Below are 27927 nucleotides of genomic sequence, written 5' to 3'. Positions count from 1 at the left end.
CCATTCCACCGTGATGCATTTCATAGCTGAGTGAACCTTCAGCTCTGCTGGACCGCTGGTGTGCAGGTCGCCAGGGAAGCCATAGAAACCGCCAGAGAGGGAGAGACAGAGAGGGAGAGAGACAGAGTGCGAGAGAGGAGAAGCCTGAGGGTAGAGAAGCTTCTTGTCTTTGTCCAAAATCCTTGGCATTGAAGCGCGCGCAGACTGCAAGGAAACCTGGGACACTTTCGTTTTAGCTCGTGGCATTTCGGAGCCCGCCGGGTGGATTAAGGCACCTCCCAGTGAGGAGATTTCGGCGTAGCCGCCCGCCCCACGCCCCCTGACGGTCCGGGATGAGGTGCTGGCCGCTGGCCGTGGCGGCCGCCGCGCTGTGGGTGCAGTGGCTCCTCCTGCCGCAGGCGCAGGCCAGGAAGGAGAGGAGGAGGCAGAAGGAGGCGAGCCCTCAGCACACGGAGGCGCACAACAGCACCCTGTCCAACAGCGAGGAGCTGGACGAAGGCACCAAGGTAGGTCCCACACCTCCCCACCCCAAATCCTGGTCTCCGTAGTAACGTGAACCTGCTGCGTTTGGCAGGAGCTGCAGGTCGGTGTCAGGCACAGTGCTCCTGGGTTTCCAGGCTGCTGTGTGCACTGCCGCTGGTCCTGACAGGTCCCTCCATACAGTGGCTAGGGCAGTCGCGTAGCTACATTTGCCGGATGGTCTTTTTGCTCAGGGTCCCAGAAAATTTCGCTGGGCACAAATTCTGTTTAACTAAAGGGAGCATATAAAAAAAACAACTGGGCACCGAGTTAACTAAATGTAGACACGTTAACGTGCTTCTATTGTTTGTGTCCATGCGTCTTAACTTAGACAGAAGCTTGTGAGCAGATATTCTCTTATTTGAGCGGTCGCGTCTGTTTGAATACGCAACCCAATCAAACCACATGTGGGTGCCTACTGCATGGTCGCGTCACCACTGTCTCTGGCGGAATGCAGTGCGATGTGTGGCTGCTTCGGCAGATCCTGTCAGCTGAAATCAACCAGGGATGTGCAAGAATACAAACGGCTAGTTTGACTCCTTACTCCCAAACTGGCTCCCAAAAATGTATCTTCTGCTGTGCAATATCAATTGAGGTTTCACTTAGCCCCAGATCTTTGCAGAATTATTATGCAGGTATATAAATCATTAAGCCTCATGAGAAAGCAATCATAAAAATACCTGTACATTCAGCTTTTTTGCGATGATTTTAAATCATAGAACCATATTTGGATTCACTTTCTACTTTGTGTAACAGCCAAGATGTGTTGCCGAAAAAACATGTTCCATCTTTTCTGCACATTGCTGTGTGAGGACTCCACATATGCATTTATTTCACCTTTGTGACATTAACATATGAGGGATTTTAAAGGGGCAATGGATCACACACAGGCTCAGTCAGAATTAAATACATATGGTGAGTCAAAATGTCAGCCTAAGTTTTATTATTTAATGCAAGTTGCACTGGAAAGCCTGCAGCACTTTGTGCACCAGTTTGCAGGTGCTGATTGTGTGAAATAAGGACTGAGTCTTTGCTGTCATTTGTGTGATCTGGAACATGATCAGGGAGATTAAAGAAATGTCTATCATGGCGTGTACTCATCGTGTAGACATTATTAGTCCTCTTCTGGAATGCTTAATTACTTGAGAGGCGTCTTTTTCACATATCCAAGCACTACATGTTCCACCATTTTCCAGTTGTAAACGGACCACATTACTTAAAAGGGGTCAAAAAAATTTTTTCTGCTTTCCCACCCCTATACTCACTGACAGGGCTTGTGTGGGGGAGAGGGGGTGGTAGGTTGAAATTAGGATGATTCCAAGGGCCCTGACTAACATATCCCTGACTAACAGGGGCCCTCAGAAATATTAGAGCATAGGATTTTCTTTGGGGGTGGACTCAATGTCTGTTCTTGGGGCCTCAGACTCTCTGGTGGTGACACTGCTCACTGATAAATGTGTCATGTGTTCATCTCTGCGATGAGCTCTTTGTGACCATCAGAGCGTAAACCACACTTTCCCAAATCAGAATGCGAAAACCACATTTCTCCGACAAGTTAACCTGAACTGACGTGGGGACGCTGTTCTGGGCAAGACAGCGGTGCCCTATTGGGTCACGCCAAGGGGTGAGAACAGGGCCGAAATGTAGGTGGAGCTACACCCAGAACCACCATAAGAATGTGAAGAATGCCTTCTCCAGTGGCCGTTCAACCTGTCAGTCACCTATACCATACAGAGCGCTTCTCAGGTTAAATAAAGTGCAGAGAGTTTTTGCTCCCTAATTGCTAACCCAGGATCATCTTACCTAGCCCTTGTCCTAACCCTGGCCACTATACAAAAATAGTGATAAGAAGCCATTGTTGGGCCAGTGATTTTTAGCTAAACTTGTACATTAGATGCACTTATTCTCAAAGATTTTTCAATGAGGCATAGTTGCCACTACATAAGCGTGTCTGCGGTTATTGTTCCTGTAATTAATAACATAAATTAATTTAAAGGGAAGGCACTGTCAGACTGACAAAGGCTGTTGCATTGCAATGGAGGCATGTCATGTCCTGCTCTGCCTGTCACACAAAATTAATAGATATAATTAATACATTTATGAGTAATAGTTTTAATATTAGTAGAATTAAATATTTTTTTAAATTGTTATATGGAAGAGAATGGATTTTTAGGATAATTTCCATGTATTCTGTTAGTTTGTCTACGTAGATGTTGATAATTCCCCCCCTTAACTACTGTGTTTATATTGTACTTACATATGATCATCCGTTTTCTTCATACACAGTTCAGTCTACTGCGAAAAACAGCACTGCATCAAGTGCTTGGGTTGTTTTGACAGCAATCTCTCTCTTTTTTTTAATTCAGTGAAATAAACAGTCGTACATCAACCCTGAAACGTTCTTTTGCGAAGTGTGGAATTCCAGCCAGCTCCTGTTTATGTGTTTATCTCTCTGTCTCTAGTAGAGTCTTTTTTGGGATTTTCCACGGGGCAATTTGTTTTTTCCTGCCGGCCCACCCATTGTGCTGGCATTCTCAGACGTTCCTTAGGTCCCTGCTGCCCTCGTGCCAAGCTGCCTCCCGCGTTCACCCTGTCAGCTCTGCGGCAGCGCAGGGAACAGGAACGCTCTGTCTACCTCAGTGTTGGAGACTAGGCTCAGGCACAGGGCTGATTGCACACTCTGTTAATCTGGCATTCTTTGGACAGTTATTGGAGTTTGTGTTGGTTTTTTAAAATGTTTTTTTAAGTAGTCTGTGGTTCTGACCTCATCTCAGCCCCTTTCAGTTTGCCACTTATGTCCCTCCCACCCGCGGTGTGTGTGTGTGCATGTGCGTGTGTGCGTGTGTGCGTGTGTGTGCAAGTGTAATGAGGGGGCACAAACAGGGAATAATCTGTTCTTCAGACTATTGCAGTAGTTCTGTTATTCTTGGGATTTTGAACATTAGCATGGAAAGACAGTAAGAACATGAACATGTGGCTCCTAGCTGATTGATTCAGTCCCTGTGGTCAGTGGCTCCTAGCTGATGGATTCAGTCCCTGTGGTCAGTGGCTCCTAGCTGATGGATTCAGTCCTTGTGGTCAGTGGCTCCTAGCTGATTGATTCAGCCCCTGTGGTCAGTGGCTCCTAGCTGATGGATTCAGTCCTTGTGGTCAGTGGCTCCTAGCTGATTGATTCAATCCTTGTGGTCAGTGGCTCCTAGCTGATTGATTCAGTCCCTGTGGTCAGTGGCTCCTAGCTGATTGATTCAGTCCCTGTGGTCAGTGGCTCCTAGCTGATTGATTCAGTCTCTGTGGTTAGTGGCTCCTAGCTGATTGATTCAGTCCCTGTGGTCAGTGGCTCCTAGCTGATTGATTCAGTCTCTGTGGTTAGTGGCTCCTAGCTGATTGATTCAGTCCCTGTGGTTAGTGGCTCCTAGCTGATTGATTCAGTCTCTGTGGTTAGTGGCTCCTAGCTGATTGATTCAGTCCCTGTGGTCAGTGGCTCCTGAAGGATCCTCTCCCTAGGTTCACACCTCAGCAGCCAAGGTTTTTATTTTATTAAATAACTAATAACCAAACAAGTTTCAACTGGGAACACACAAGAACACAACGGAATTCCTCTAACACCTCTTCTTCTAATTGCAAACACTTCTGTTACAAACAATGGCACCTTCTCGCTGGAATTAGGGAGAGAATCCAGCAGGCGCCTATGCTGGAGTACTGGGTACCGAGCAATGGGAAAGTGGCCAGGGTATAGGGCCAGGCACTTTGGGCAGGGTCTTCTCATTGCCTCTTCTCTACATTCTTGTCTGGTTGAAAGTATTCACAAAGGAATAGGCAGGGTACTGAGCCACACACTGTCCTTGTCTGTACCATCACCACCAACATACATAAACTGGACTTTTTCTTTATCAATTCAGTGCTCCTGAAGTCCTCAGAAGAAATGGCAGTAGACAGAAAATGCACCAGATTTTTTTAATTTGATGCCGAAAAGTTGATCTTATTTTATATCACCTATACCAATCCCAGTGCAATTTCCTGATTAGTTGCAACTTAAGAAATATTCTCTCCGAGACATATTGTACAGACAAGAGCAGCATGTTAAGGGTAGGGTTCAGAGTAGGGGCAAGCTAAGTTTATTCGAGACATAATTCAGTTCATGTTTCGAAGAAGTGCTGAAAAGGGAATGTAAGCTGAGATTGCCAAATATAGCCTTTATTTACCTTTAATAAGTTTGGACACGGGCGGCACGGATGGTGCAGTGGGTAGCACTGCCGCCTCACAGCAAGGAGGTCCTGGGTTCGAATCCCCGTCGGCCGGGGCCTCTCTGTGCGGAGTTTGCATGTTCTCCCCGTGTCTGCGTGGGTTTCCTCCGGGTACTCCGGTTTCCTCCCACAGTCCAAAGACATGCAGGTTAGGCCAATTGGAGAGTCTAAATTGCCCGTAGGCATGAGTGTGTGAGTGAATGGTGCGTGTGCCCTGCGATGGACTGGCGACCTGTCCAGGGTGTATTCCTGCCTTTCGCCCAATGTATGCTGGGATAGGCTCCAGCCCCCCTGCGACCCTGATCAGGATAAGCGGGTTCAGATAATGGATGGATGGATGGAAGTTTGGACACAATTGGCCCTTCAGCAAGTAGCTGGCTTACACCTACATAGAAGAACAGAGGGTCAGGGTTCTGATCTGACCTGGGTTTAAATGGAACAGAAAGCCACTTATCCCCAGTGGAAACTGCTCGCTACCCAAGCAGGGATTTTGAGCTGCAGGTTTCCCCACCAGTTCTCCCTACACCATGAGATGTATGAAGGAGGGGTGTAATGATTAATTACATCCAGATCAATGTATCGGGTCAAAGGGCAAAGTTCAGATGCAGTCAGTGTGTGGGAAAAAATTATCATAGCAAAATATGTATTTAAAACATCCATAATCCTCTCTAGCAACACTACTAAAATCATTGTTTACATTTCCAACTCGACGTCATCCTCACTCGCACTAGCCCCGTTTTCCCTTCTGCTAAACGTGATGTCCACACATTTCTGCACTCTCAACCTAATTTTGTTTGAATATGTACATTATCACAGAATTGTGTTAGCTGGATCATATATATTTTTAGTTTTACTATATTGGATTGTTTTGGATAGTATCATAGTAAAATTTGTGATATTGCTAAATATTGAATCAAAATTATGTCCTTTCATGGTAACTCCAGAGATTTACACCTTTCGTCATAACAGTGACTTCAGTTATAACAGGAAGCAAACTATGGCTCTGTGTTTGTGGGGCTCTTGGTACCCTGACAGTGCTGTGTAATTAGTTCACTTGATTCCTCCTCAAAATACATTGAGGCCGTTCAAAGTAGGCCCAAGGGAGGGTTGGCCATCTCCACTGACCACTGAGGAGTCCATTGTACCCTTCACTACATGTTTGTCCCTAGACCAGGGGTCACTCAAATCTGACCCTCAAATCCAAATCCAGTCCTGGTTTTCTTTCCACCCAGGTAATTAACTGAACTATTAGTGCTACTGATTGGCCAGACTCTTCACACCTGACTCCCAGGTATAGGGAGGGTGGAAAACCAGCAGTTCTGAGCCCTCACGGATTTGGCAATCCCAGGCCTGGGCTAACGTCGCGCTTGCCGCTCTGAGTAACGGCTGAGTGTAGCTCCCTGGAAGAGTGCTGGTGTCTTCTCCTTCCCATCTCCAGCGATGAACGATGATTTATGGCTAAGTGGCCCGCACACAGCCTCCACCCCCTCCTCCCCCCCAATCCCCAAATCCTCACATTCAGCACGTGCAGTCCCCCCCCTGCCACCTCCCTCTCGCTTCACTGGTCCAAAGAAAACAGCCCGTCGCCTCAACAGGTACCAGTGTTTACTGTACAAACATGGCTTCCAGAGAGCGGCAGGGGTGGAGGCGTCCCGAAACGGAGAGGAATTTGGCGGGAGAGAGCAGGGAGCGTGGGCTGGGACGGGCTTCTGACAAGTGGGGCCCGTGGCATCTGCACATGTCCGCTCTTGCTGGCTGCTGCGTCCCCTGTTTTCTTTATTTTATTTGTGGGGGGGCTGTGTGTTGTCATGAAGCCATATTATCCGCTTAGCGACTCCTCCACCTCATGTCTGTGTGGGTGATGTCATGGAGCCATATTATCCGCTTAGCGACTCCTCCACCTCGTGTCTGTGTGGGTGACGTCATGGGGCCATATTATCCCTCAGCGACTCCTGATGTGAAAGCTTTGAAGCTCAATATCTGAAAACTACTCAATGATAGAACCTTATAATTCCAAGGTTACAATATGAGCCTGTCTGAGGGTCAGCTGATGAGGACACAGCCAATAGGTTTGCTGGACAGGGGGCTGGAATTCAATTACAATAGTTACAAAAACAGCATTTAAATTGTGGCTGTGGGGTGGAGTGACCTACTACATAGTTCAGTAGGCCATTTAGAGTTAGTTAAAACACTGAGTAATTTAAGTTCAGGGAGACCACTCTATTAATTCCACCTTTACTGCCTCAATACCTTGTGGAAATATTGTGATTTTATTAAAGAGATTAGTTTTAATGAAACTACACATTAAAATGTACTGAAGGACTTGGCCTTTCTTAGAAAATAATTGCTTTATGCACCTCATAAAAAAGGTCAAATTAACTTTTCAAGTTAAGTTTTATTTTAATAATTTGTGATTTATGCCAGATTTATGGGGGCCCCTTAATCTAGCATGAAGCTCATCATGTGCTGGTTTTGGTCAGATTGTAAATTCATATGAAGGCCTAAACTGTGAGCTGCATTATTTTACTCTGATGCCTGAGGCCTGGGTCTCTTTCAGAATGCACACACAATTTTCAGAGACATGGTCTTGAATACAAAAGCAGTTTCTATAAAATGGTAAAAAGAAATTGTATCTACAAAAGATGTTTTGATCTTCAAAATACTACTTTTGGAGGGCACGGGGCGACATGGCTCAGGCAGTAAGAGCAGACGTCTGGCAGTCAGAGGGTTGTCGGTTCGATCCCCTGCCCGGGCGGGCTGTGTCAAAGTGTCCCTGAGCAAGACACCCAAATGCTCCTGATAAGCTGGTCGGTGCCTTGCATGGCAGCCAATCGCTGTCGGTGTGTGAGTGTGTGTATGAAAGGGTGAATGAGAAGCATCAATTGTACAGCGCTTTGGATAAAAGCGCTATATAAATGCCAACCATTTACCATTTAGGGCACTGTATGTCTCCAAAACATTTTAAGATTATCATTAGTTAATCTGCATAGTCCTGCCTCTTCAAATTTATATTTATCATAACTATTACTTTCTTTGTCCATCTCGCCAATATACTACAGGAAATATATAAGCAATCTTAGACACAAAACTCAGTTTTTATTTTATGTGACATTATGCTGACAAAGTTCAACATTGCTTAATAAGCATTTAGCTTATTCCAAAATGATTTATAGTTAGTATTTTATTCAATATGTGCCAGGAGTTAGACAAGGTATACTCAAAGAAAACTAATGTTACCGCACGTCACTCATTTCTTCACTTGCTCAAGTGTTGTGTTATGTTTGATTTCCCCTAAAGCTAACCTGGATTGATTTCTTGCAAAAAGAAAAAAAGAAACATCTACTCTAACGTTATAAATTCATAAACTAAGAGCTACCTGTCCCCTCAACAGTTACCCTTGCTGACAGATATGTTTGCTGGTCTGTGTGCCTACCTCCATAAATGACTCAATCTGCCTTGTTGATGGAAAGATTAACTTTTCTGTTTGCATATGGAGACTTGTGTGGACCTAGGGTTTAATGAAGCCATACAGGGTACGGCTGTTGATTTGAAGAGCTCTGCATTGTTTAGTGTGTCCTTGTATGCATATGTGAGTCACCGAGGAGAAAATTGAAGACAAGCAAACATTTTTCTTAAAAGGAAAAAAAAAAAAGGTTATAGACATTTTTTAACACCTTCTGTGCTCAGTGCAGTGATTCTGTAATGGATAAACCGTAGGCTTCAGTCCTCCCATTTCAGTCGTCAAACGTATGCTTCAGTTGTCCCATTTCAGTCTTCAAATGTATACTTCAGTCATCAAGCAATGATGAAACTAATTCAATCACCGCTTTTTTAAGAAGAGAAATGAAAAAGTAATTCTACAGTTATTTGTATGACAGAGATTTCTCTTTATAGCTGAACAGGATGGCTTTGCAAGCAACAAAGTATTTTTCTGACTGATATGAGCAGCATTAGAAAAAGTATGAATGGGTTGGAATGCATGCTGATTCCTACTCATATTGGCCTTTCACTGGCACAGACCCCAGATAAAGCGCACCTCGCCCCGCCTTGGGGTCCCCTTTAGTGCAGACGCTTTATGGCAAGGAGGCTGCTTGAACCCCAAGAGATTTCACAATGTGTCATGACTCACTCACACGCTCTTACTAGCAAAGAATGCACTTTTTATGCATGCATGAATTAAAAGCATGAGCATAGTTTTTGCCGTGTCAATGTTGAACCAAACAGAATAGCACGGCTTAACAGCTGAATATTTGATCATTCGACTTACATTTAATTAGAGATCTAACGTGAAGGATCACGCTAATGTTATATTCACATTATCTGTTTGATAATTTGACTGTTTATAGTGCCCACTAACCATTTGTGAAACTACATATGTTAAGTCATTATCTTGCTCAGAGCAGTCCACTTGCTTGGATTGACTTCTGCACCACTGGAAGTGGGACCCCAGCAAACGGCTCCTTCACAATCCAATTCACCATTTCATTTATGTTACTGAAGTAATATACCCACTGACAAATATACTAGTCAATAACTACACAAAGAACCACAGAAAGGTGTTTCCATTACCTATTTAAAGGCAAATTTGCAATGGTGTGCAAGTAATGGAATGAGCCAATGCAGTTAAGGACAAAGTTAAAGTTAAGGACAAAGCATCATATTCCAGTGAGCATTTTTGTGGTGAAATGTCAGTGAAATGTCATCTAGGCATTCATGTGGAAACCCAGCTATATTTGAAAAGTGAACATTTTCTAGCCAACTAGGGCCTTCCATCCATCCATTATCTGAACCCGCTTATCCTGAACAGGGTCGCAGGGGGGCTGGAGCCTATCCCAGCATACATTGGGCGAAAGGCAGGAATACACCCTGGACGGGTCGCCAGTCCATCGCAGGGCACACACACCATTCACTCACACACTCATACCTATGGGCAATTTAGACTCTCCAATCAGCCTAACGTGCATGTCTTTGGACTGTGGGAGGAAACCGGAGTACCCGGAGGAAACCCACGCAGACACGGGGAGAACATGCAAACTCCGCACAGAGAGGCCCCGGCCGACGGGGATTCGAACCCAGGACCTCCTTGCTGTGAGGCGGCAGTGCTACCCACTGCACCGTCCGTGCCGCCCCAACTAGGGCCTTGCCAGACTATATCCGGGTAAAACCTGAGCCATATTGGGGTTAACTTAGACCGTTTGTCAAAAGGTCTCAACCTAGATTTCCACCCCAATTGATGTCTAGATTCCAGCTTTTGCCTATGGACCTTTGAGGCTGAAATCGGTCTGTTGTTTGTTGTGTTCATGAAAGCACAAACATTCCCTCATTATTCAAAGGTCTGCTTGTTTACTAACATATTTTCTACATGACATAACACACATTTTATCATTAGATGTAAAATTGAAACCGTACTTCTCCATAACTTGTGCACAGCGTGATACTGTTGATAATTAACATCAAAAGGTTTCTCTCTGGCAGATTTGGTCACAAAACAGTAAAACTAGGAGCTGAATCATTGGCATTTCATGCAAATTGGGAATTTCGACTAGGCCATAAATATACAGGGAAAGACTTGATCTCCACTGAATGCACAGTAAAATGTCCAGTTAATTCAACTCAGATAACAACTCATAACAGACTGCAGATGAGGCTAATAGGGACCAGTATATTCTCTGAAATCGACTCTTACAGAATAAGATAAGATAAGAAATGTTATTGAACCCCGTGACCCATCCTATTTACTTAGGAGCAGTGGGCAGCCACAGTGCAGCGCCCTCGGATCAACTCCAGTGCTCGTGACCAGTGCCTTGGTCAAGGGCAATGACAGGAGCACCAATACATACAGTATCATCCCTTGGACTCCGTTAGAGTTGAATTAATACTGGACAGTTTACTGTGTGGATTGGGGGTTCACTTTATTTGGTATTTTAGACTTTTTTTTTTCTTTTCCCCAGAGATGCTCTTCTGTATACCACTGTTGTAATGTGTGGTTATTTGCGTTACTGTCACCTTTGACCAGTCTGGCCTCTCTCATTAACAATGCATTTCAGAACTGCTGCTCACTGAATGGTTTTTGTTTTTCACAATATTCTCTGCAGAGACTCTAGAGACTGTTATGTGTGAAAATCTCAGGAGATCAGTTTGAGATGCTCAATCCACCCTGTCTGGCACCAACAATCATTCCACGGTCAAGTCACTTAGATCACATTTCTTCACCATTCTGACATTTAATCTGAAGAAAAACCTGAACCTCTTGCCCATGCCTACATGCTTTTATGCATTTAGTTGCTGCCACATGATTGGCTGATTAAATATTTGCATTAGCAAGCTGGTGTACAGGTCTACCTAAGAAAGTGCGCACTGAGTGTACAGTAGGGGTTGGAGGGAATGTTCTTCTGGCAGGGGGGGGGACTGGCTGGGGGACCCTCTGACTCTCCTGATGGCCCTATATTAAACGTGTTCACCCAAGCTTAGACTGCTGCACAGGGGGAGTGAGGTGCCCTCGCTTAAAGCAGCCAAGAGAGGATAGATCATGGGCCTGTCTCCAGAGTAATCCCCTCTGAGTACTTTCTGGCTGGGTTCACAGCAAGCGCCTGGCGACGTCTGCAGAACCCCCCCTCACCCCCCCATACACAAACCCTGCATGAATTAAACACATGAACATCATTCTGCTGTCTTGCTGTGTAAGTAAACAGCATCGCAAAGCTTAACAGTGGAAGATTTCATTATTGAACATTTTGTCCTAATTGCACAGCTTTTTTTCTCCATATTTTTGGTTAAAATCTGTTGCTAAGAGCTGAATGTTTGCTCGCAACTTAAATTAGCAACCTTTTGGTTACATGCCCGACCATCTGAAGTTACACCCTGCAGGTCAGAGTGACTGGGGTGTGAGATCAATCGCAGAGATGCCCTGAGGTGAAACATGGCGAATTCTGAGCTGTATTCAATTTTAAAATACAGCTTGCTATTGATTCTCTTGATCTCTGTCCCTTCTCTCTCTCTCTACTGCTTTCTCTGAAGGCAGTTTAATTTTAGAGATAAACTTTGTTTATTTGGACTACTACAGTAGCACGTGTAGACATCAACATTCCTTGGTGCATGCTTGTACACGAAGTACTAACTCACTAAGGACTGACTGAAGTAATGAAAGCATACTGTAGATATTACATATTACATATATATAATATGGTGTATGGCTATACCTCACCAAGCCATCTTGTCTCATTTTAGGTCCAGACAAACTTCTCTTCGGTTTCTTTATGCAGAAAAGTACCACCCATGTGGTTATAAATTTAAAAATAACCACCAACAAGGACCACTGAGTTAGTGGGGTCTCCAAGGCACGAGGGAATGGAATACAAATTAAGCCTAAATTGCTAGCTCTGAAGCAGGTTTTGACAGTTATGTTTACGTTTTCTTTTGGTTGCCGCCCCAGGAGAAACATTTCACCGCGTTACGCAGTTTCAATTAAACTGCCAGTAATTTTCCTTAGGAACACAGTAAAGAGACACAAACACAAATTCACCTTTAAAAACATTTTTTAGCAAATGCATGAATGGCTTCTACATCAGGTTGAGTTGGATAACATTGTGCAATTTTCAATTTTCATGCATTTATTTCTAATAGTTATCCAAACTATAAAATGAAATTCCTTCATGGGACACTGCATCTTGTCTTGGACAAAGAGTTCCTTACATCGCACAGTAATGCAAATAGCCTTAAACATAAGACTTTTGTTTTGCCTCTCTTGAAGGAGCCTGATGTTGAAGTTGTTTCAAATATTAAAATCCACAATATGTTTATCAGGTATAATCCCTGCCAATCACATGACCTGATTTCATATGGGGGGAGCTCTGCCTGATATTACCAGCTATTTAAATGCTATTGCTACCATCACTGGCTTGTTGTGAACGAGTAAGCCCAAATGAAATGTACACAATATGAATTACATTAAATCAGGCAGCTCTTGTATAGGAAGTGCTCTTAAGCCTAAAGGGATGATTGCATGATCTGAACCAAATGTACAGTACTAATGAAAAAAAATATTAAACATGGAGGCGTTTAAGGCTAATAAGGCTTATAACTGAAGTCAGGAATGACGATGTGGTGCTCCAGTAGTAACTCACTGAGGACTGGGTCTCGGGGCGAACCGTTTGATGTGTCATAGTGGAGCTGTCACTCAAAGCTCTGTGTTGAGAGGGAGAACTCGCTGTTCATCACCCCTCCTTCCGCCTCTTTGATCAGAGTACAGGTGGTAATGTGGCCAGGCTGCAGATCGACACCTTGTTTTCCCTCTCTGCAGATCTCTCTGCGTCTCTCTCTGCGTGTCTCTCTGAGTGTGTCTCTCTGCAGATCTCTCTGTGTGTCTCTCTGTGCAGATCTCTGTGTAGATCTCTGCGCCTCTCTCTCTGCGTGTCTCTCTCTGCGCGTCTCTCTCTGCGCGTCTCTCTCTCTGCGCGCGTCTCTCTCTGCGCGCGTCTCTCTCTGCGCGCGTCTCTCTGCGCGTCTCTCTGCGTGTCTCTCTGCACGTCTCTCTCTGCGCGCGTCTCTCTCTGCGCGTCTCTCTGCTGTTGTGCTGCTGTTGTCTGTTGTGTTAGGGCTGGAGTCAGGACCTACTGGACAGTATATCTACAGGAACAGAATTGGGAACCACTGAGCTAGTATGAATAAGCTCCAGACAGGTTTTCAGACAACTGCCAGAAGCTGAGATCTAAGAGGGGAGTTGAAGAGGGAGAGGTTCATCTCAGGGACTTCGGTTGAGCAATAACACAAATGTTTGTGGTCTTACAGAAAAGGGTCTCAGAAGGTTACATTGCTTCAAGATGACAAAAGTGGTAAAGTTATGCATGAGTTGCCATTTTATATTCCCCTTGAAGCAAATGCAATAATATAGCTTTAATTACAGACAGGCTTCCCCAAAACACAAGAGCCTCCTCTGTGGGATACAGTGCTAATCATTTAATGACAATAGTGTGCAAACAATAAGAGAAGATAACAGGAATATAGGCCCGTTTCCTGGCATGGGCTTATGACTGCTATTCATGCGGGCAATTTCTCCTGCGCTGAACTATGACTTAACACCGAAAGACCACAGAGATGGGGGAACAGTCTTACAAGTGTAGGCTGACTACAACGTCAAAGTGCTAAAACAGCGAGAGACTGAGGTTGTCATTGGGAAAAGGGGCTACATTATGTTTCTAAATTGAAGGGATTAGAAGTGGAGCTGGCAGATTACAGGCTGGCTTTGTACAGCTATTGTTGTTCTTGTTCAGTGTGTGCAGATTCAATCTTGTTTATGCAGGACTGACAGCGATCCCCTCTAATCCTGCGACTCCAAGAATGGCAACATTTGAACTAGCTTCTCGACCACAAAGCCCTCCGAAAAATAACTTCAAAATAAAATATATTTAAAATAGATTTACTGTTGCCTGCAGTGAATTGGTGGAGAGTGAAGCGCTGAGACTTCGGTGACATTTCCTTTTTCTTGGATTTCAGTATTGGTGCTGATATACAGTGATCTCCATTGTAAATGTATTTTTTTCATAGAATTGAAGGGATATGAAATGTAATTGCATAATTCTGCTCTACCTTATTCCATGTACAAACCCTGGGATATTGCTTTGGGGATACTTCAGTGCAACTTGACATAATGAAAGAGAACCTCTCTTGCATTGTATTCCCCTTCTCTACACAAATTGAGAATGAAGCCATATTTATTTAATCAAAAGCAAGTCGGAAACAAAGATACAGCTAGCACGTGTAGAGCCATTTCTTCAACTATTGTTTGGGTTCCAGTTTTTTGTCCAGGTCTGGTTTGTGATCCTGGCCAGACTGTATAAATGTCCAATCTGAATAATAGCTTGAAACTTGACCGCTATTTTTTAAATACTTCTGTCGCCACTATAACTCCCCCAGTCGGCAATTTGTTCAACCCCCCCCCAATCAAGCTGCCCCCAGGTCAGCGAACCCGAACCTTGCTTATGTGTGCATGTACGCACATGTGTACGCAAGCACGGGTGTTTGAAAATCCCCTGGCAGCCCTAGCTGTTGTCGGTAACCCCGGTTGCCCTTGTGAGGTGGCTGGGAAGATGAGTGCAGTCTAGCACACGGAGAAGCAGATAATCACTTCAATGCTGACGTACTGTAACGGCCCTTTGAACCCTGTGAGTGCACAGCGGGCGTGCGTTCTGTCGACAATGTGCGGACCGTGCACCTACGTGCACGTTCATCTACGTGCTTCTGTCTATTCTCTCTCAGTCCCAGACACAAAAGCAAAACCATGCGGTTCCAATAAAAAAAACATACTGTATAGGTGTATGTGGAATTGTCTCCAGGTTTATAGTAATGGAAATAAGGTTTGCCGTCTTCTGCAGATGAAGTACAGCAGGAAACAGGGGCCTGTTAGTTTTTCAGGATAAGCAAGCCGTGTCTTGGCTCACATATCTAAACAAATTCCATCTCAGAAAGCTCTAGCTCTGTGCCTGGTCCCAGTCTTGGTGTCAGTCTAAAAGCAGTCAGTTGATATAATGTCAAGGGAGTATCTATGATTAACATACATTGTTTATGTTCAAATACCATATGCTGTATCGCTCGAGAGTACTGTTGACCCAAATTAAAAGCAGTGGCATTGGCAGTTTGGTTTATGCCTTACAGTATATTTTATTAAATAGTACAATCAGAAAGGGGCGGCACGGATGGTGCAGTGGGTAGCACTGCCGCCTCACAGCAAGGAGGTCCTGGGTTTGAATCCCCGTCGGCCGGGGCCTCTCTGTGCAGAGTTTGCATGTTCTCCCCGTGTCTGCGTGGGTTTCCTCCGGGTACTCTGGTTTCCTCCCACAGTCCAAAGACATGCAGGTTAGGCTGATTGGAGAGTCTAAATTGCCCGTAGGTATGAGTGTGTGAGTGAATGGTGTGTGTCCCTGTATTCCTGCCTTTCGCCCAATGTATGCTGGGATAGGCTCCAGCCCCCCTGCGAACCTGTTTAGGATAAGTGGGTTCAGATAATGGATGGATGGATTCATGGACAATCAGAAAGCACACATTCTGTATGCACCTATATATAGATAGTGTATTACAATCCTAAAAAAATCGACAAATGTCCAATTCACAAATCACAAGGGACAACTACAGTGTCCTATTTCATTGCACCTCTGATAGGCATCCATTAAGCTGTAAGCCATGACAAATTCTTCATTCATGATGGGACCCATTTTGTATCCTTGCATCCCAAGCTCTGTAGTGTCAGGCTATATGTTAATGTGTATCATTTTGGGTTTTACCCATCACCGAGGAACTGGATACATGATGGTTGACCTGATAGAACAGTCATTTAAATGAAACATTTTGTTTTGATGTTCTCAGGAACATGCTGCACTTCATAACTGCACTTAGTTGGGTCTACATCTCTTGTTTGTTGGCATTAGTATGCCAAGGTCAGTTCTGAAGTACTGGGTCATAAAATGCTTGTATTAAGAGAAACCTATTGATCTTAATGAGCCACAGTCTCAGCTCAGGATCCAGAGAACACAGATGAAAGGTATAAAATATTTATTTTCCTCCTCAATCAGTTAAATAAGCAATTATAGATTACCTAGGCATTAAATAGCACATTTCATTGCACTAATTTTCATTTGGAATTTGCATTTGCCAATTGGCACTGCTCAGAGCCCATTGGCTCTTTGAGAACAGGTTTGAGAGGGGGAGGGAGGGAGGGAGAGAGAGAGGGTACAGACTGTAACCTGTTCTGATGTCTGGCACCATTTAATTGTATCTTTAGGCAACATTTTTCCACTGATGGTTCATAAGCAGAAATTATGACTCATAGGATTTTATTATGTGGTTACAATGTTTTGAATTGGCGGATGGTGGGAAAAGAGAAATCAGACTCAAGTGTCTGATGTATCTTGCAATTAGCACTTCTCAGAATTGTTGTGATGGAAAAGTACTAAAAAAATAAGGTGAGCCTTTTCTTCATTAACCCTTCAAGGTGTAAGGTCACAAATATGCGATTAGAATGTTCTTAACTGAACATCCTAATGGTGACGTAACAATCACTACTGGTGTTCTAGAACACAGATTTAGAATTATATATATTATTTTAACTCCTACTCTTTAAAGGGTTAATGTTTTTGAATACTCAAACCTATTATGATTATGAAATATGAGTTCATGGGCCCAAGCAAACAGTTTATATAAAGCTGAAATTGCCAGTTGCAGAAAATATGTAAATATTACACCACTCAGTCATTAGTTGCATCTTACAAGTGAATACATTAAAGTGATTAACCGTGTTTATTTTATTACGTAATCTGGTATTTTTAACTTGTTTTTATTTTCTTAGTCTTACACTGTTTGTGCAGTTTCATTCAGGGAGTCTGACAAATTGCTCCAAGGTGACATTGGTAAGGAAGTGACTCGCTTTAAACACAGTGCTCCCTCACATGGGGGCCTTCCCATGGAAATGAGCCTTGGTGGAGTGCTTTTAAATAAAAACATTTTTTTTAAGCAATTTTAATAAATGAATTAATATCATAGGTGCATAGCTTGCTGGCCTAAATGTTAACCTGACATGCAGCTGATGTTCGATCCTCACAGCTTGCAGAGAACCAGCGTGTGGACCCCCTCGGGTCCTGGATGGACTTTGTGAAGAGGCCAGTGGGAAACCCTGCTAAGTGCCGTAAGAGAAAAAGACCGCTGGTGAGTCAGACTGCTCAATAAGTCCAGACTTTTTGTAACAACCTTAAACTGTTCCCTCAATCACGCTATAGTCTGACAACCAAAATGTATAATGCTGGTGAAGGGCAACAGTCATTTATTAGTCGTTCAATATGTGAGATCACAAATATATAATCAGAAGGTGTTCTTAAATGAACATTCTAATGCTGACGTAACAATCACTACTGGAACTGTAACTGAAAGCAATTGAGTTCTAGAGCACCGACATCTAGATTTTTGAAGAAACATTCCACAAAATCTACTCTTGAAAGGGTTAATGTGTGCTCCTGCTATATTAGATTATTCCATGTCTGATGATCCATGTTTTTACCCACTTTCCCAGCCTGGACCCCCAGGCCCTCCGGGTCCCCCAGGGCCACAGGGGCCCCCAGGACTTCCTGGGGCAGAAGTGACCCAAGAGGCATTGCTCCAAGAATTCAAAGACATGATCCGAAGTAAGAATACGGCAACATTTCAAAAATAATTTAAGGGACATGGTAATCCACAAATTGTCTACAGATATTCACTAGCCTGCTTTCTCATATATCCTGATGAACTTGATCTGTCTTTTTTATTGTACTGTCCATGTGTATTCAAACCCATTAGGAACAAAAAAGAAAGGCTTACACACTCATTTAATACCCAAAAAAAACCCAATGTGGTCAAAACGATACAATGATACAATAAATACTATTGGTTCCATGAAGCATGAAGGTAGTGTGAGTCTTCTGTTTTTGTTCCTATATGTTCCCGTGACCCAGCACCTTTCCCAAGTCTTTTGGTGTGCATCATTTCTCTGTTGCCGTATTACCGGTTTTACCTGGTTTTACTACCTTGGTTGAGTTCCACAAGGCTGACTGAGTAACTGGGAGATGTGTCTGTCTGTCTGTCTTCCTCCAGAGGCCACAGACAGACGGGCAGAAGTGGACAGGAGGACCAGCCCCAGCGCACTGCCCCCAGCCCTGATCACCCTGGAGGGCATGACCTCATACAGGAGGATACAGGAGGCCTTCCACTGCAGGCTCAAGGGTCCCGTCATCGTGGACAAGAAAACCCTGATGGAGCTTCAAACATATCAGACAGTAGGTTGGCAAGGAGGGGGTGTGCGTGCCCAAAGGTAGCACCCATGTTGGTATCATTCAGTTATTCGCGCTTGGCTATTGTAGCCAAAAAAAACTCCATGGCACCATGTTTATACACGATGCTCAATGTGTGCATCTGAAAATGACTGTCAAACAGACAGTAGCTTGGCAAAGAGGAGGGTGTGCCTCATGCTAGTATCTCTCTGTTATTCACTCTTAACTGCTTTAGCCAAAAAATGGAGGGGGGGTTATCTCCATTGCATTGTGTCCATTATACAGGGTGCTCGCACCTGAAAATTTGCCCAAAATAAGTCAATAAGGACAAGACTATTAAACAAGCACGAGGGTTCCTCCTGGGACTTACGTTTTCCCCCATTTGGAATGCCCAGGACCATGACTCAGGGCTCAGTCCAGTCATTCATAAGAACACAGATGAGCATTTATGTGCAGAACATGCTGTACTTCACATACAGCCTGTATGAGGCAACATACAGTTTGTCCACTAGCCTTTACCCAGTTATACATTATAGGCATTTATCCAGAGCAACGTCCAGTTGATTTTAAAATTGTTCGCATGAATTTCACATGCTATTACATAAAATGTAATGAACACATGAGACAGAGACAAACTTTAACTAACAGTAGGAGTGAGATGAACACAAACAGTAACTCTAACAGTGGGAGTGAGATGAACACAAACTTTAACTCTAACAGTGGGCGTGAGATGAACACAAACTTTGCCGTATTAAGGGGTCATGCATCGGCTTGTCAGAGGAAATCCTCGGCATTCCCGCAGAGTTTGTGCGCGCGGCTCAGTGGTTAATTCCAGCTCGCACGGTACCCGTCTGCACACCACCGGCACCACAGCGCCGGCATTCTGCTGCTGCTGCAGAGATGCCGACACCCACGTGAGACATTACGTTTCTGAAACGTCGCCAGAACGCTACGGCAACATTGCACGAGTGTTACGCGTCAGGTGGGCACTCGTCCCGTAGCTGCCGGGGCCATTTCCTGCCAGAGAAAGCCTCGCAGACAATGGAGAGGGTGAGAGGGTTTAGCTCCCCTCATTTGCTGGTGCCTTCCAGCATTTAAAATAATTTGTGGATCGGAGCCACTCTGTTCCTAAGCCGAATTGCTCTGGATGACAGTTATCCTCTGCTTTGACTAAGCCTAGTTCCTCTCCCTTGCTTCTTGAATGAATGTCTGCAGTTCAGTTTTGTTTTTTTAAACTAATTATACTTTTTTTCTGGTATTGTGAAGAGCATAGCAATTCAAGAGCAACTATAGTGAATTATTGCTAGTACAGCATTAAAATAATATCCCTCAGTTGGGAGTGTCATACGGCATTGCCCTCCATGTTATAAAGACAATATGCTGAAGGTACATATTATAGAACATATCTGATTGGATGTGTAATGACATTGAAATACACAACAAACATTCATTTGTCAAGTATGAGACATGGATGTGTCTGAACAGAATACACTTGGATTTAAATCGAGACTTGTTCATATTAGCCTAACCGATCCTCATTAGATACACCCACTTCTATGGATTCCTGCTTTGTCAAAACTGGTGCATTGCATTTTTGTTTTGTGTTAATGTTTTTATCATGGCAACAAAACATTACGTAGAGAAGCCAGGCATCTGAACCATCTGAACATGTCCTTGACTGGAACCTTTGATAAAGCAAAAAAACAGAATAAAATAATAAATAAAATAAACACAGGGAATGAGATTGTATTTAAATCTTTCATTCTTTTTCAAAAACACTCAAATAATTTGAGTTCTGAAAAAGATAGGCGCCTGCTTTCTGTATATTTTAAATGTAGCTGCCATACTACCATTAGGGGTTTACCATGACTACCATTGGGGATAACGTGGTTATGAGATTTTAAATAAGCCATATTTGAATATTTATACTTTTTATTTTTCAGCACACGGTTTAAAGGCATAATTACAAAACAATTACTGAGCAGAAAATGATCAACTTCACATGTCCATGATTCAGAGCGAGCAAAAAACACTTGAGCGGCACATGCACCACATCTCCAGCAACATCCTGTTGGGGAGACAGTACACATAATTAACTTAACTGCTTAAATAACACCATGCAAATAATATACTTACTTCACAGTATAGGTTTTGATTTCATGTTGTATCATTTAACTGCAAAGGACGTAGTTGTTTATCTAGTTAAAGATTTGTTTTGAAGGTTGCTCATACATGCAATTGCTTGCTAAAGAAAACTACTCTGCATTCGAAAGTTCTTGTATTTGAGATCTTTATCAGGGGTGCCAGTAATTTTAAGTCATTTTGAAATTTCTGACTGATGTTAGTTAGAGCCCAATGTTAAGCCCTGTTGGGGATATGAAATCTCAGGCCTTTCTCCGTTATTCCTCCAGCCCCCAGCCAAAGGAGCCTTCCTCCGGGGCGCTGGGATGGACCTCTCCACCGGCCGCTTCACAGCGCAGGTCACTGCTATCTACCAGTTCTCCGCAAACATCCACATCGGTGAGACCCAGAGTCCTCTCAACTCTGTACAATGCAGTCCACTCTTTGTACAGTTGGCATCAAATGTGTGCACAAATATAAAGTAGCTCTGGGTTGGTCCTTGACTTGGAGATATTCAGTGCAAAGCTATAAAAACAAGGACACATTTTTTTGTGTACATTGTATCTTCATGCTCTGACAAATTTATTCTGTCTCAAATTTCTGAATGGTGCAAGCATCTTCTATAATTTCAGTCTTCAACCATGTGTGTGCAGTAAATTGTTTTAATATTGACAGTTTTCTAGGACTAGTACATAATAGGTGGTTGTACCTATTAATATGTATTAATATGTGCACGAATCCAACCAAACCAATCGAGTTCCATTTATCCAGATTAAATTGGATTTTTAGTTTGTAAGTGACGATGATCATCTATATGCAAATATTTCATTTTTCATTTCATTGTTAATCAGATAATCCTGAGGATTAATTCTTGGAGTTCTTATACACTTTTGTTAGAAACAACTGAATAAGAATAATGGAAGCGTGAATGTTTGCATTTAAAGGGGATATTGCACAGGGACTTGTCCTCTGCATTCATTTGGGTCCTGATTTTAAGGCGTGTCAGAGCAGGGCTGTAGTGGATGACTGTGGCTCCCGTGTTACAGACCACAGCGAGGTGAAGAAGAGCAAGGCCCAGCTGCGAGCGAGGGACAACCTGCGCGTGCTCATCTGCATCGAGTCGCTCTGCCACAGATACACGTCAGTGCTGACCAATCACACGCCTCCCTTCTCCAGTCATTACATTACATTACATTACATAGTCATGGCTCATAACCACACCCACAACAAACCTGATACTGACATTCAGCACTGTTAGTAATGTGTTATTCAGCTGATGCTTTTATCCAAAGCCACTTACAGCTGATTAGACTATGCAGGGGCCAATCCCCTTGCTCAAGGGCCCAACAGCAATGCAGAACTTATCGTGGAGCTTGAACCATCAACCTTCCAGATCACAGTTATGTATCTTAGACACTAGGCTACAGGCTTTCCCCCCACATCACAGCCCACAGCAATTGATGATAACCATGCCTAATATCTTTAGTTTAACACACATCATGTTACATTACATTGCTGGTATTTGGCAGCCACTCTTAACCAGAGTGGATTTCAATAAGAAGACAAGTACATAAACCAGTGTTTAGAGAAACAGCAACTCAAGAGGTGGAAAGATCTGGCCCAGATCTTGACCACATTGTAGTTTATTCTTAGCCAAGAGTAACAAACTTAACCCACTGTTATTTGTTTTTACAGTGCAAAAATTATGCTTAGCAGCTGCTGGAAATGATGCTGTTGTAAGAGGGTTTGAATGGGTTTAGTTTCAGTCGTCAAACAGAGGAGACTCATAAATAACACAGGGATGTGATTTATATATTTCTTTAAACTGATCTCCGGATTTGTGGGCCTATTATGTTCAGCCATTTGCTGATATTTACAGTAGACGCAGTGAGAAATGACAGAAGTATTGAATGTTGGAACGGCACCATTTCCTACCAAATACAGCTCAGTTGTATGAGATGTTTGATTATGTTTTAAAGATTGTGAAGAAAACATTTCAACTAACAGTATTCAATTTGGAGAAAATGTTATTTGCCTTAACATTTTTTTCCACTGTTCTTGGAACAGGCAGTTGGCCTTTAGCTGGGCTTTTAAATCAATATTCAAAACTTCCATATCGAAATCTGTCTGGCCAACAAGAACAGCAACTAAAAAACGGGTAGAAAATGGAATTTTTTGATACAAATCTACAAGTTGAGATCAGGTCATGTATAGTTTTGATTCACCGTCATGCACCCGACGTGTCAGAGTAACTCAAACATGTGGAATTGTGCTCGAAGAGCTGGGCTTTTGAGCATAAGGAGGTTGGGGTGGAGCCGGGGGGGGGGGGTAGCTATTATACTCATGAGCATGAAGCTTAACTGGGATCAACTCAGCAAGCTCAACCATTCACTGCAAAATGTATAGCTGTTCACATTCGGCTGAATAATATACATTCCGCGAGGCACACACATGATAATGTTTACATATGAAAGCCTGGCAGTGCTGAGAAGTGTACAACATTACACTGTTTGTGATTATGGATGTTCTGCTGAATGTCCAAATAGCATCTCATAGTGTGAAACACTTAGAGGGCAGTACTTTGCCACTTGCATTTATGTAGTGATGTCAGGCAGGTAATGGAGTATGTGACACTTTTTCTATAGGATTAAGGATATAAATAAAGATATTTTCTACAAACGCATCGGTGTATATGCGTTGGCCTGTATTTTTCAAAATATGCTTGACACCAAAATTTAGAAACAGGAAATGCATTATAAATTAATCTCAATATATTTTCTGGAAGGTCAGCATACATGACTTGTGACTGATTTCCCCCTGGTTTTTAAACCCCTCTTCAGATATATTTCATATCTTTACCGACAGTTTCATAATTTCAGTACCAAGAGTTGTGTAATCCCTGCCATCTGTCTCATGTCTTGCAGGTCCTTGGAGACGATTGTTGGCTTGGAAAGCAACAGCAAGATATTCACAGTGTTTGTCCATGGGCTTCTGGAACTACAGGCAAGTATAATTGCATCAGTAAGCTTGAACAAAAAAACTTACACAAAGACTCAACTATTTATTTTAAAGATGCCATCTGTGTATAAAAGAAAAAAAACATTGAAACATTTGAAAGTAATATAATCTGACAAAAATACATAGCATCATTAAAATAGATTTCAGCATTTTATCCAGAACACCTGAGATTGCTTTTGGACATGCTATCTTTCAATACAGTTGGATATTCAGTGAACAAATTCAGCTTAATGACCTTGTGTAACACCCCAGGTGGGAATCAAATGCACAACTTTTGATCTAACCATACTCTTAACCATAATGCTACATTGTCATCCCAGCTGGAAGTTTACAACGGCAATCAAACTCACTCTCTCGTAGTGAAGAGAAGATTCTTACCATCTTCATAAAAATACTACTAAAACTACTTTAATTGTCATTTATTTTAAGAGAACATGAACTTTTACAGACATAGTCGCTGTAGTGCGGTCCAATCTTTTCCAGAAAGGGCTGATGTGAGGTTTTGTTTTAGCTCTAAAACACCTGACCAATCCCGGTTTTCAATCAAGACCTTGATAAGTAGAGTCAGCTGTCGTAGTGCTGGGTGAAACAGAAACCGCCACCCACGCCAGCCGTCGTCAGATCAGACCGGACCCCTCTGCTGTAGCGGTGCATTTTTGGACGTGTCTGAACGACACTTTTCCTCTCCGCCCCCACAGGCTGGGCAGTACACCTCCGTGTTTGTGGACAATGGAGCCGGGGCCTCAGTCACCATACAGAACGGCTCGGATTTCATGGGAATACTGATCGGCGTGTAGCGGCACCCGCCCTCGCTCACACCTGGGACCCCCGTCGCTTCAATGTGCCCCTCGTATCTCTGAGCGGACACCATGCAGAACCTGGGGGAGGCGGAGTTACGGGACATTCATGGTCGAAGACAAAGCAACGCTCAGGTTTCCCTTTTCAATGGGCAAATGGCCAATATTTATTAACCTCAAGAGATGTGAGAAATTCACACAAGGCCATTAGACCGGACGCTACACGGACCAACATCCTGACTGTTGGAGCACAGTGAATATTCATCCTGATGGACCTTCTCACCTTATGATGTCAGCTCCCACCCTTACAGTTCATGTTTCTTATACTCACGCAACAAAAAGTGTAGTATCTGCTGCCATTCCGCAATGCAGACTTGCCTAACTTTAGTGAAGTATTTATCAGACTGGCGTGTTACACACATTGTACCAGGTCGCCATGGCACTTTCCTGAGTGATGTTAGTGGGCAGTTGTCGTACATGTGAAAAAAGAACAGTTTGAGGGTTACAAGGCACATTATATTTAATCCTTTTGTATTTGTGATTTGCATGTGCACACATTTGCATTTGATAATCTGCCTGCATCCAAAGCCTCATCCTTTATTCTGTATGTCTAACAAACGTAGGCGTGGAGCTCAAGGGAATGGTTGAAACAGTCCAAAAAAAACAGGCTGACCACATACCTTCATAACACCTTGTAAATGTGCTTCATTACTGTACACGTTTCGTGATGGTGAAGTGATTGGTTGTCTAATAACTGCCAACGCACATTTGAACAGCTGCCAGACCATAATCCGATGCAGAGACCTGCAAGTCAAAACACTGAGATTCAAAGTTTAGTTCAAATATCCATGACAACTAAAACCATTTCTTGTAGAAACCAATCATGTCGTCTTCAGAAAGACTGAAGCTAATCCAGGACACACCAGTACTGTAAGTGTTACTGGTCTCACTGGATAAGTTACTGGGCTTTTCCATTGTTATTCAGTACAGAAGAGCCATAGGCACTCAAACCTAATTTAATGACCACATCAGTCACTAAAAATATAGTGCATGTGGGTGAGAAGGGTGAGAGAGTAACGCAAACACACAAACTATTCATAAATATACTGTAAAATCAGTGCACCGGCTTATAAATATATATACTGTATAAAGGCAGCATGGTGTAAAGTCTATGTATATACTTGGCCTTTTTGTGATTAATATAACATTTTGTGATCAAGTGTAGCAAAAGTTTAGTGCTATTGTATCTGCTTTATTCTCTTTATACAGTAATGCAAATGTAAGTTTTACCATGTTTCCATGTGTATAAATTATATAGATAATCATATTGTTTATAAATTATGTTCAATTTTTCAGTCAAATGCTATAAAATATGTGTGGATCTATAGTATTTATGTTAATGATGCTTTTAGCACAAAAACAGCTGCTGCCGTCCTGTTTCAGTGTGTTATTCTGTAATAGCGTAGATTTAAAAACAGGCTCTCCACACACTTTTGTACATTTCAGATAAAGCCACTTGTGTATTGTGTTACATTTGCTAAATAAATGAAAATATCCACTGAAACTGAGTAAGATAATATTTCCTTCTGAATGTTTTTGATGCACAACCTAAAAAGGGCTAGAAGAAACAAGTTCAAATACATTTTCAGCATTAGTTCAAAGCAATACAACATCCTGTTTAATAATGTTCATGATGCAATACCAAACATGCCATATTTCAAATTTGGAATAAAGTAGATTCTATAAATGTAGCTATGATTTTCTTGGTACAGTTCGGATTACAAAAAGCTTGGCAAGGAGCTCGGTCAAACAACCAGTGCTATCACACGAGAGCTTTTTGAAAACATTGAGTATTTAAATAATATTTTATGGCTTTCGTTTGTCTGATATCTGACATCTGAAAAACAATGCTGAAAAACAAGACAGTTCCCTGGGTTATGCGCTGCCAAACCTGTGGGTTTTAAAACAAAGCACTTTAATCATTGTTTTACAGCCATCCCCTTGTACATGACTTACACAGTGGTGGTTGGCACATGCTGAAACACAACATTTGGATCCACATTTGGAAAGATCCACAGGTCCTTTGAAACCACAGCAAAATTTGGCAGATGAACTAAATTAAAACAGCTGTTGGACTTTTTTAGAGAACCAGGTGAAATCAGGTCTGCCAGGAGCAGCTGTTTCTCTGTTAACCCCCCCCCCCCTCCCAAATTTGAAATGCCAAATCGTATAGGCCATCTATATCAGTGCCCATTACTGCAAACTCCTATTGAGATTTGGGAGAGCACAGACAAGCATGCTAGCTGTTATCACACTGAAGTTCACGGGTTGCGTTTCTGCAACATGAGTGAAGGCACTAACCTCAGCTGTTCAAAATAGCAATTAAAAATCTACTTTACCGCGTCTAGTGGAACGGCCTGCAGCGATACCAACACACTTGGTTAAAGTTATGCGCCCACTGACTAATGACTACTTTCCCAGATCTAATATACTCAGCGTCGCTCTGAGCACAACTATTTCAATAGGCTAAAATCGCCTACAAGGAATACCAAATCACAACTAATTTACTGACAAATTCCAGTGCTAGTGTATGAGCATTGAGATGTCTGGCACCGGAGACAAACTGGAAAGTATCTAAGCAGGTAAGCATGTTCTGGATCTGTAAAGATGCCATGTTGTCATAAACATAGCTTTGTGATTTTAATTGAATCAGTATGACTTACGTTACGCCATGCTTTAGCTCAGCTTGTCAGCACGAGGACTAAGCAGGCCGTTACTCCTGATGCTAATCCTTGGGTATGCACAGGTTTTATAACCTGGATAAAGGAATGATGATTTTATTGCTTATTATCATCACTGTATGGAGCCATTACTAAAGATCTCTCCTGATTGCATTCCTTGGACTGAATACTACACAGCATGCCATAAGTCCCACACCCAAGGGATTGGGAACGTTTTATCTCCATGTATGCCGTTTGCTCCCCAACAGTGTTAATCAAAGGTTGATGAGGACATTTTCACAGAATGCACATGTTCTCAAGGACCCTCAGTCTACCTACCAATAAACCTTCATTTTATATTTCACAAGGGCGAGGATCCACTGTTAGTTTTACACTTAATGCAAGGAACCAACCATGGACACAAGGGTGGAATTTAATAGCTGTGTCCTTTTGTGCAAGATGGGATAAAATAGATTGGAAAAGTGAAGCTCTGCGTATGGGGTTGTGATGAAGGCACTTGACATCTGACCTGAGGGAGCTACTGTTTTGCCATCTATTAAGCACTTTGCCCCACCAATTATAAAAATCCAGCAGCGATGTTACAATGGATGTCAAACATGATTATGGCCTGGAGAATGTTTGCCGAGCAATTAACCCTTTTCAGTGAGAAAGCCTTGACCCAAGACAAGGAAATTTGAATTAGAATTTTAATTATACATTA

General features: G+C 42.8%; 1 protein-coding gene across 1 annotated transcript; it reads left to right on the top strand.

Moving 5' to 3' along the window:
- Position 1: 1 nt before the first annotated feature.
- On the top strand, positions 2-26050 carry LOC133110475 (adipolin-like). The gene is made up of 8 exons (XM_061220622.1): positions 2-506; positions 17355-17456; positions 17818-17929; positions 18375-18556; positions 20962-21070; positions 21718-21811; positions 23596-23674; positions 24388-26050. The coding sequence occupies exons 1-8, from the start codon at positions 333-335 to the stop codon at positions 24484-24486; spliced, it is 951 nt and encodes a 316-aa protein (XP_061076606.1). The 5' UTR covers positions 2-332; the 3' UTR covers positions 24487-26050.
- Positions 26051-27927: the final 1877 nt, after the last annotated feature.

Source organism: Conger conger, chromosome 14, assembly GCF_963514075.1.
Source record: "Conger conger chromosome 14, fConCon1.1, whole genome shotgun sequence".
Taxonomy (NCBI): domain Eukaryota; kingdom Metazoa; phylum Chordata; class Actinopteri; order Anguilliformes; family Congridae; genus Conger; species Conger conger.
This window is presented reverse-complemented; position numbering and strand designations above follow the sequence as displayed.

Coding starts and splice junctions, on each gene's coding strand:
- LOC133110475 (XM_061220622.1), top strand. CDS start 333: ATGAGGTGCTGGCCGCTGGCCGTGGCGGCCGCCGCGCTGTGGGTGCAG. Junction 17,457..17,817: donor GTAAGAGAAAAAGACCGCTG/GTGAGTCAGACT, acceptor CCACTTTCCCAG/CCTGGACCCCCAGGCCCTCC. Junction 18,557..20,961: donor AGCTTCAAACATATCAGACA/GTAGGTTGGCAA, acceptor TTATTCCTCCAG/CCCCCAGCCAAAGGAGCCTT.